General features: G+C 49.0%; 1 protein-coding gene across 1 annotated transcript in view; it reads left to right on the forward strand.

Moving 5' to 3' along the window:
* LOC119379068 (homeotic protein ocelliless) overlaps positions 1-9321 on the forward strand; it is an 83122-nt gene extending 73801 nt beyond the window's left edge. The window contains exons 6-8 of the mRNA XM_037648233.2: positions 1339-1788; positions 6315-6550; positions 8773-9321. Coding sequence (XP_037504161.1) covers positions 1339-1788; positions 6315-6550; positions 8773-9194 — 1108 coding nt within the window. The 3' untranslated portion in view covers positions 9195-9321. The remainder of the gene's footprint in view (positions 1-1338; positions 1789-6314; positions 6551-8772) is intronic.
* Positions 9322-10871: the final 1550 nt, after the last annotated feature.

The following is a 10871-nucleotide window of genomic DNA, read 5'->3' on the forward strand; positions in this document are numbered from 1 at the left end:
CGTTGAAAGTGGCAGCCGTTCGAGTGTTGCCTCGTCAGCTGGGAACTGCATCGTCGGCACGTTCTCACGACCGACCGAGGCAGCCGTGCAGCATGTCTCCGATAACAATGCTGGCGTCCGGTAATGGCGGCGCTTCGGGGTCGTCTGCCAGTGCCGTCTTACGAGGCGGTTTATCGGAGTATGGGCCGAAACCGATCTCGGCTGTCATTCGTTCCAAACGAGCGCGCAGGTTTGCTTCCATGGTTGGCAAAGCGATGAAAACACTACGGCGTTCGAGGTGCACACCCAACATTACCAAACCGACGCGCAGTTTTCAAGCACGCGCGATACACAGTGCTAACAGTGCGATCGACTCCGCTCGACGAGAACGACGCAAGCCGACCGGAAGTGGCGGCACAGACCACGTGGTTGCGCCCAGACGTCAGAGAGAAAAAAATGAAGAAAAAATTTCCGCCGGCGCTCTTGGGCGGAGCCTCGCTCGTCTGCGCTCCCTCCCTCGACTCGGTGCCTAGGTCTCCGCGCGCTCGCGCCGTTGAGTTGAGGGAGAAAGCTGCGGAACGTGATCTCTATAATTTGGTAACACCGCTTAGACTTGACGGATTCGAAAAATTTTTGCGGCATATGACTCGTGAAGAGTCATACGTCAATATTGAGACTATTCGAATATAACTAAGAAAGGTGTTGCAGGGCCCCTTTAACACACCGAGAATCCCAAACCACACAACCAGGTTTGTCAACCCAACCCAAACCACAGAGTCGCCGGTCTGAATTCGCCCTAAGTTCCGCACCAACACTCTCTGCGCGAACCTCCATATAGCCGTGTCGCGCACACATCTCAACGTACCAATACCGCCAGCATGTTATCCTTTTTAGTTAACTGCAAACAACTGTTGCGAGGATCGTGCGTTGTGTGGTGAGAAACGTCGGCGCTTTTCTGCCGGGCTCGTTTCGTGCCCCATACTGCAACATGTGCCAGTGACGTTCTCAGATCTGCACTGCACTGGTAGGAAGAAAAGTTGCAGCACCCAGTAAAAGCCACCTCGTAAGGTCACAATAGCTAGGTGTAGCATACATGTTCTGTTTGCCAATGGAGAGTTCTGCGGGAAGAGTGGGTCTTCTGCTGCGCCTAGGTTGCACGACTCCTCAGATGGCGAAAAAATTCCGTAGAATTGCTCAGGACATTCCACGAGTTTGCCGGGAATGCTTGGCTGATTTTCCAGGTCACACTGGAGTCTATCTGAGGAGTCCGGAGCTCGCGTTACTGTTCGTTTATATACAGTACTGAATTGAGGAGCCGTTAAAGCGCGGGGCATATACAGATTTCCTCCCTTTTCGCAGCTCTTCGCTGGCCATGCACGACGAGGACGACGACGAGTCTCAGGCGTCGGCGCAATCAGACTCGGCCGGAAGCGCGGCTGCCGCCGCCTCCTCCACGACCAATGGCGGCGGCGGCGGCGGCGGCGCGGCGCCTTCTTTGCTCGACCCGTCGCGACTCGCGGCCGACCAGTCGCGGCTGGAGGCGTTCGCCAAGGCTCACGAGGCCGCCATGAATTCGTCGCCACTGCTAGCAGCTGCGGCAGCCGCGGGTAGGGCCCCGCTGTCGCTGCTGCCACCGCCTCTGAGTGCCGCGTCCCGCTTGTCCTCGGTGCCCTCGTCCGTCTCGTCCGTCATGGAGCAGCAGCATCCGTTCTTCAAGGACGCTTTGTCGTCTTTCGCCGCCGCGGCCGCTGCGTCACTGCCATTGCGAGGCATGCACCAGCACCCGCTGTTCTCCGCCTTTGCTGACTCGTGAGTATATCGAAGCATTCATTGACGTGGACCTTCAGGGGGCTACTGCCATCGACAATTACAATTCAACGAACACGTAGGCTAAACATTGTTTCATGAGCATCCTTCACTCGCTAAGAGTGCGCTTTGTAGTGTTCACTTGAAATTGCCAGCTTTGCTAAGTACGTATGTACATCATGTAGGCTATACACCAAAGTTTCTCGCGGTGGTGCACCTCGGCCTGCTGCCGACGCTGTTCAAGTTGATAACGTGCGTAAATTTCGTTCTGCATGTTATTGTTCTGAATTGTAGCCAAATGCATAAAAAAAGCCTTCAGTGTAAACAGGCTGATTGTAATGATGGCGTTTCATGATAACGCGCCCACTTTGCAGGTTTTTTTTGCCAAGTCAGGACTACTCCTTGCTGCTCGTACCAATTATGTGATGATACTTAGTGGAAGAGTACAAACAACTAATATACAGTGAGAACGCTATTTGGGCAGCATCTAGGGATTTCCTCTATCAAACAGTATTGCGAACCCTACAGAACACTGACTCTCAGGACTACCAATATGTATTTTTTTTTCTTCAGTAGAATATCGCGTTATACCGTATGCTACACTACACCAACATAGATTCAATGACGACATTGTTTCTCTCTGTTTCAAACATGGGCTTCTTGCTTCACGAATGGGTCAAATAATTTTGACAACAGAGGCACTTGCATGGTACAGCTCACGTTGATGCCACTTTTCGACAGACTATGTCGTCTATTTAAATTAGGAGCGGGTAAGTGAGAGCATCGTGTAGAATTGAGTTTTGATTGCATGGCACGTGTTTGTCCTATGCTCTTCTTCACTTTGAACACTTAGATATAAAGAAATTCCGGCTGATCACACGCACTGCCGGAATCGATGTCATGCGAAGGAGTATACGAGGAGCCGACTATGTATGCCGTGCATTTTCGGACGTTGAGCCAAGAGTTAAGAGGTGGACCGACGTGCTTTGTAAACCGAGTAGCTGTGTGCGTGATGTGAGCGTACCGGGCACGCTGACGACTCCAAGAACCCCCCAAAATGCTACTTTAACATCCGACGCAACGTAGGCATTCGAGAGCAGAGAGCAGTTAAGTCGAGGATCTCCATATTTGCACAGCGCAAAATGAACGAGGACGAAGAGAGTACACAACACAGGCGCCTGACTACAACTTCAGTTGAAGTCAGCGCCTGTGTTGTGTACTCTCTCCGTCCTCGTTCATTTTGCGCTGTGCAAATATGGCGATGCTCAATCACCAACTAGCCCAAGCAACCGTCCTTTCGAGAAGAGTGGAATGCTCCGGCACGCGACGGTGCCCGTCGTAACCAGCGTGTCGGTCGGCGTGTTCCAGCGGGGTCGATCAACACTTGACTATGAGAGTTATAATCAGTTCTTCGTGGTTCCGCAGAACTAATTTGCCAAAGAGCAACTCTACTGGCGCAGAGAGAAAAAATCCGGCAGATCCCGGGAATCAATGCAATGCGAAGCAGTCAGCGTGGAAAAGCCTATATACGCCGAATTTTTTACTGTGGACCGACGTCTTTCGTATAAATTGAGTAGTTGTGCGCATATCGTGGGCTTACCAGGCTCGCCGAGTACACTAGCGCCAAGAGGGTAGCCCATGGTGCGGCGTAACGTCGGCGCTCACGTTAGAGCAGAGGCGTCAGTCTTATCGCTACAAAGTGCACGCAACGGTGCGATGATGTGCAGGGTGATTCCACGTAAGATCGAACAATCGATGGCTGGTCGACCTCTCAAACTTATTTCAAAATTTTATATATTATTGCCTGATGAGTGGAAAGAAGAGATCCGCAATTTGTTTTGCCGCCAAAATTTTTTTCGAAGCACAGGAAATCAATAATGACGAAGAGGTGGAGCGGAGCGCTCATCCGCTCTGCTGTTTTGGCCAACTTTCGTTATGAATTGCACAAAATATATTACACTTAGGTAGCTGAAATTTCTTTAACTAAATATATGCATGCTTATGCTTCTGCTCAGGTATTTTTAGTTTTGATGTGTAGTGTAGATGTTCTTATACAAAAACCTCAAAATTGGCCCAGGAAACGTTATTTTCTTTACTTTGAAGGTCTTTATTTCGAAAAATCCTTGTAGCAGAGCGACAAAAATTGTGCATTACGTTCTTCGCATGCTTATCTACCACACTGCCGAATCTTATATTTATATAGCTTTTCAGTAAAGAGATATGATCGGGCTAAGTTAAAGAAAACACCTGACAATGAAAACTACTGACGACAATAAAAAAAAAACATTTTTTTTATTTCTTAAACTTTGTCCACTTATTCTCCTCCACATCAGCTTTCATAATCATTGAAAACATGTTGCATAATGTCGTTGCACTAACAGTTACGACCCCTCCAATGAGACCCTTAGGCAAGGACTGGCAATTCCGACTTCTTGCCCAGCAAGTGTATAAAATGCAGGCAGGATTGAATTGCTCTACAGCTCAGCAAGCTACAGCTTGCTGAGCTGTAGCTTGCTGTAGCTGAGCCATAGGTGTACATATGTATTGTTTATTACATCGATATAAATCGGATAGCCAACTCTCAAACAGCAATTGGCGTTGTCCTGACATAACGCTTGTACAGAGTCTTTTTCCAAGGCAGTTTGAAGCACTGGCATGGCTCTGTGGTAGAAAACTTTACTGCCATGCAGAATGCCTGGATTCGATTCCTGGTCGAGTCGGGATTTTTATTCTTTGCTTCCATCTGGATATTTCCTCCACGCACAACGACGCCGGCGCCGCATTTTCTGCTACACGGATTCCTCGCTGTTGCGTTGATTTACAAAGTCGGAGTTGATACAGACTGTGGTGGTGGTGGTGGTATCTTTATTGCTCCCAGAACAAACAAAAAAAATAATAAAGAGGGGACCAGTACGAAGACTGGTTGCGCTATTTCAGAGAATCACCTGTGGCGCATACCCGCATACTACGGGCAGCTGAATGCGGATATGTGCCACACGTGACTGATGGAAAGGTCTTAACGACGTACGCGACAGGGAAGTCACGTTATTCATGTCATGACCTGCTAATCGTGTTTGTCATACACTGAAGTGTTCCTCTGCCAATTTTGGTATATACCAAGTTAAGGAGACGACCACGAGAGCACCAATACGTAGGCGGCTAGATAGATAGATAGATAGATAGATAGATAGATAGATAGATAGATAGATAGATAGATAGATAGATAGATAGATAGATAGATAGATAGATAGATAGATAGATAGATAGATAGATAGATAAAATAAGGCTCCTTGGTTACTGTTGGTGGAGTCCCTCGTCCAGGGCTCCACTGGCTATTGCAGCTCGCCAGGCCTGGTCAAGGGTCGCCAATTGGCTTCTCAAGTCCAGAGTCACGCCACCCGCGATCAATTTACGAGTCTGTCCTTAATTATCAGCGAGACGGCGTCTGCCGGACGCTGTGTGCACTGGTGGGTCATGTGTTCGAGTGTCAGGGTGTAGTCGCGCACCACGGACATTTGTCGCTGTGTTTTTCGGAAATGCAGGCCTCGTACCACGATGTTGTATGCACGACACGAGACCAAGGAGAAATCGTCAGCGTTGTGAAAACCAAGTGTCTGAACCCGGTTGCTTGCATGCGGGGCGCTCGTACAAGGTTGTTCCATTTCGCCCGACCAAGCATGTGCTTGTGGGTCTCTGCACATGAGTATAGGGTTTGTGTACAGGATGCCGGGAGCTTAACTGGAGCCGTCGAAAAGTGTTTTGGGGCGAAGCGCCTTAGGGTCTCGGCGTGTCGGCGTGCATCGCGCATTGTCGTCTGCTGTCGGGACGGTCCATTTTCTTGAGCGTAAGAGAGGGCGCCACCGCCTCAGCGCTCGCCGTGTGGCGAGAGAGAGCGAACGGCGCGCGTTGACTATGGACACGCTCTTTCTGCGATGAACGCTGAACTACCAGCCCGCAAGGAACGAGAATGCGCCCTCGCCCGCGAGAGACAACGCCTACGCAGGCAGCGTCTGCTAGCGAGTTTCTTGATTGAAAAAAAAAAAAAAAACCGACTGCTCGCGCTGCACAACCGTTCACCGGCCACCGCGTATGTATATGGGCACTGGATCCTGACCTGCAATATAGTGCCGGTGGAAGATTTCTCTTGTGCGTAGTTGAACAATAAAGATTCGCAGCGTGCACGTTAACTAAAAGCGGACTGCGCGTCTCTGTGCCTAGTCTCTCTTCTGTCTCTCATTGTCCATTAGCAGTGATTTTGCTGTGGGAAAGACAGGCGCACACTGCATGTTGCTTCGCCCCTCCACAGGGTTCACGTTAGTGGAGCTGAAACACCCTTCCCTACATGCTGCGCCCTTCCCCAATTTTTTTTATTTTGACAGTGACGTGTAATGATGTCACGACGTATATAGGATACTAGGTAGACACAATCGAGGTTGCCGTTGGTTCACCAAGAAGCGCTTCTCGTTTAGAAAGAACCCGCTATCAACTCGTAGAAGGAGGTGACCAACGAAACGTTCGTTGTGCTGCAGAGGTTTGGGTGGGCCGGGCGGTGGACCACCGGGCGTCGGTGTGAGCGCCGGCAGCGGTGGAGGAGCAGGAGGAGCAACGGGGGCCGGCGGGGGCTGCTCGGCGCCGGACTCGCTGCTGGGTCCGCACCCGCGCTTTCCTCTGCCACCCATGTACTTCCCGCCTCACCTGTCGGCGCAATTTGCTGCAGGACACGCTGCTGCTGCAGCAGCAGCCGCAGCCTCGTTCCCGTTCAAAGGTACGCTGCCTTTGGCTTTCTATTCCATCCAATCTCGTTTATCGAAATTGCATCCTACACAAAAACGCATTCGCTATACTTGATATTGGTTAGATATGAGCGCATATTAATTACGATCTAATATTTCTATAAACACTCCAGATTTACTTTGTTGTGTCCGTGTTCATGATAACCAGGTCCTGTACTGCACAACGGGAATCGAAGAAGGTGCGATAGAATTTGATTGACTTTCTCATCTCTCATCACCCAACACCTTGAGTAGCATGTCAGGCGAATAGCCAGGCTATCTCCAGCTTTTCATGTAAACACTTCTCTCTCTCAGTTTTTGTAATAGATACGCAAATAATAATAATAATAAAAAAAAACGAACGTGCCTGCTGCAATGTGCCGCGTTTAACAAGTCAGTAAGAAACATAGCTATTATAGTGACATGAAACTTGTGCTGTTATCTTTTATTCACCAATAGCGACGGACATTTAGAAAAGTCTAGTGTGAGTTGAGTAATATCTTCTCATGTAGTTGAATCGTGAAAATGCACACATGCACGTATGCATGTGCGTTATGAAGCGAACACAGCAACAGTAAAAATATAAATCGGCAATGGTTGACAAGCTTCCGGCGTTTGGGATTATGTTCTTTTGCTATAAATGTCACATGAAGGGCAACAGAGCGCCTCATTGTTGTATGCTTAGTTCGAAAAGCCCGCATTTTGTTGCAGAAGTATACGTACATGTAGGTACTGTGGCGTATGTTTTTACCTCGAGAAAACGAACCGTATTGTGTCAGCAAAAAAAGCATTCCAAGTGCTTTCCAACGTTCGTGCGAACCAAGGAGGATTAAGAAAAATTGCTAGAGTGCAAGTTATGCCTCGAAAGTGTAGCCGAGAATCTGCCATCTTGCTAGTGGCAAGATAAAACGTCAGCGCGCAGCGAAGAAAAACCGGTGTTTTCCTCACACGCCCTAACAGCTTAACATGGGTAATTTTTGGGACACGTAGTGCTCGACGTGTGTTTTTTGTGTTGCAAGTTTGCTTAAGAAACATCAAGGTCTAAGCAAATTTTGTTGGAGATCAATCAATACTCACCTCGATGGGCCGCTTTCGTCGGGAACAACGATCCCTTATTTTACAATTAGCCTAGCTTTTACATTAACGCCGCAAAACCACTTTATCTCTAAGCGGGCACCACCCGAAAAGAGTATGATTCCGACACGGACCAGGGGCAAACCATGGCTTCACCTTTGCCGGTAATGCGTTGCGAGCACTTCCACGACAGATTTTTTTTGAAATCCTCCTTAGTGCAAACAGGATACCGCTATTTTGAGTTTTCGCTGTCCACTAAAAAGAGTGGTTGAGGAAACGCGCGTGTGCCGTTGTGAAAATATGAAATCAGGATCTTTAATTTCAAGTTGCTAGCGTTGCTCGATCGAAAGCGACATCACCAAATTCTGAAAGAAAAGGAAAGATGGTGTTAAGACAAGTTCTCCGCCCGTTTCGTTGCTTGATTACATAAATGCTGATGGTATTTTCTGGGATATCAATTATAGATTTTTTAAAGGACTCGGAGCAAAAATCATTTTGTTGAACTGAATGCCGCCGGATCATAATGTCCAAGAACTGGTACAATCGCCATACGATTTGATACCAGTCCCTGGAATGGACTTAAGATGGGGAGCAGTTTGGCAGTCTACAATAACGGGCCATGAATGATAATCACTGCAGCTCCGTTACCGGCAGTATCACCATAGCACATTGTTTGCATTGCATATGTACTGTAGTACCGACCGCACAGGGCTATAGGATGTGCCTGTTGGCGGTCATCGTAAATGACCGTGGAGAGAAGCCTTAACAGAAAGGAAGACAGCGATTGGACTGCATGTTTTCTTGTAACGAATGTATTGCGCATATCTGGTTCGTAATACACACTCCATTCAAATAATGCTAACGAGTATACGACAAACGGAAAGCGTCAGACTTTTATGAGAGCAACGGGGTGCACTAATAACTTACGCCCATTCATAGAGAGGGGAGGTGAAGTGTACGACGCACAAAGAAAGAAACGGAGTTACGTACTAAACAGCCCATTCCAGTACACTTCAACACATTGAAGGAAATGCATGGGAAATATGTTTAATTTCACCCCAGTTTACTTTCTTTATGGGCAGAACATAACCAAGCTTCGCTAAGTTTTCGGTTTTAAGCAGCGACTGCCCTGTTTCCGCAGGCATGCACCCGCTGTGCGCGTGCTGCGTGGCCAAAACCCACGGTACGCCGCACCAGGCTCCCGCGCACTCGGCGGCACCGCCCCACCACGCAGCCTCCTCCACCGATAACCACCACGCAGCTGCGGCGCTTAGCCAACTGGGGGCCGCCGCCGCTGCCGCCGCCGCGAGCGCTGCCGCCGGCGGCAACAGCGGCGCCGGAGGCAGCAGCAGCGCTATCATCACTTCCGGCGCACAGGCGCTGTCCGGCGGCACGGGACGCAACAGCGCGGGTGGCACAGCAAATGGCGGCTCGGACGAAGTCACCACCACCAGCAGCGTGTCCGAACTGCGGCGCAAGGCCCGCGAGCACTCACAGGCAGTCATGCTGCAGTCAGCGGCCATGCTGAAGCCGCCGGCTGTCACGGTCTCGGAGAGCGCTTAGGCGTCCACGCAGCACACTGCACTTTAAGTGCAGCAGGACACGCGGCGGTGGGCACATATTCCGCGAGTGTAAAACGTACCGCTCCTCTCCATCCTTGCTCTCTCTTCTTTTGCTTTTCTTTCCACAAGAATACAGGAAGATCGCGACGTTGCCAACGGCACTCGCGGTTTAATGGCAATAGCTCTAGCACATTGAAAGGCTGCCGGGCAAAGCATGTTTCCGTATTTTAGAGGAAGAATGTTTTTTTCTTCGAACTAAACGGGAAAAAAACGCTACAGAGAGCCGTCATTATCGCCCAGAGCCCAGCTATTTCAAGAGACCGAAACGAGCGTGCAGACACGTATAGAACTCCGTTACTGATGCGGTTCCACTTTGCAGCGTGAGGAAAAAGATATTTGATGCCACTGCATGAGGGATTAGAACGGCCTCAACCCTGTAGGACGGGCCCCTCCCTTGGCGAGTTACCAGGGCGCCGTGTTATGAAAGGTTGTCGTTTCCTCCAGTTTTGTTCGATTCTCGCATGCGGTACTGCCTAGTGGCCAATATCGGTGACAGCGAAGACGCGGCTTCATGAGATCCAATGATGAAGGCGAAAAAATAAATAAAAGGAGCATGAAACCGTCACACAATAAGGGTCCTAAGCAGTGTACCGTGGGGGCAGCATTCTTTGTTGATCATCTTGAGTGACAGTTGCGGTTTCGTCTAGCCTGACGTTCAAGTCAGCATACGTCTTAATGACGTCACGACATTAAGCTGCATTCCTATGGAGCACTTAGCAACGACGTAGCTGGGAAAACTAAAAACATTAACAACGGTTCCATCCGCTTGAAACTGGGAAGGAAGTAAGAAACAGGCGGAAAGACAGTGAAGTTAGCCATTCCTTAGACTGGCTGGCTGCCCTGCGCCGGGGGAAAAGGGAAATCAAATAGAACAAAAATGAGACGCTACCAAAAAAAAAAAAGGAAAGACAAACAAAAACAAAAAGAAAAGTAGGTTACGGCACTCTTTAAAGTCTGTCTCTATAAGCTCGGTTGTCCTTAAAAAGCGCAACAACGCGTCCTGTGCTGAGGGCGGACTCGGCCGATTGGCGTGATATTCCCGAAACTGGCCAATCAAAAAGACAGATTCCTGGGATGGCGGTACCTTTACAGAACCCGAATAACGCGTTTTCCTCTGCATGCGCAAGTAGCACGACGTTATATGTGTATCTACACGCGCGCGCGCCCCCTATCTCACAACTGTGTGGTAGCGATTTTTGTTCGAATGTAGGAAGCCCGTTATCTAGCCATTATTCGCCATGCCTGGAACCACATTTCCCAGCTTTCCTTTGAAACGTGTACATATACATACGAGCATGCGGAACGCGACTGTCAGCGACGCAACAATGTTCTGTACCTTGACATCATTTCACGTTGTAATTGTATAGAACTGACAAAATAAATTGCTTCGAAAACGCCATAATGTAGTTGCTGCTTGACTGAGTCGTTTCTTGTATATGCCTATGCCTCGTAGTATGCAGGGCAGAACTGCGAGTATAACAGGCTAGTTAGTGAAGAAAACAAGCTCAAGAACTTTTTTTCTTGCAGTTGGATGCGCCTAAGCATTTTCTTCATCAAATAGGCCGGGAAAGGAAAAAGATACCCCAACTACTTCTAGGAAATCTTGGAAATTTCTTCC

Source organism: Rhipicephalus sanguineus, chromosome 1, assembly GCF_013339695.2.
Source record: "Rhipicephalus sanguineus isolate Rsan-2018 chromosome 1, BIME_Rsan_1.4, whole genome shotgun sequence".
NCBI lineage: Eukaryota > Metazoa > Arthropoda > Arachnida > Ixodida > Ixodidae > Rhipicephalus > Rhipicephalus sanguineus.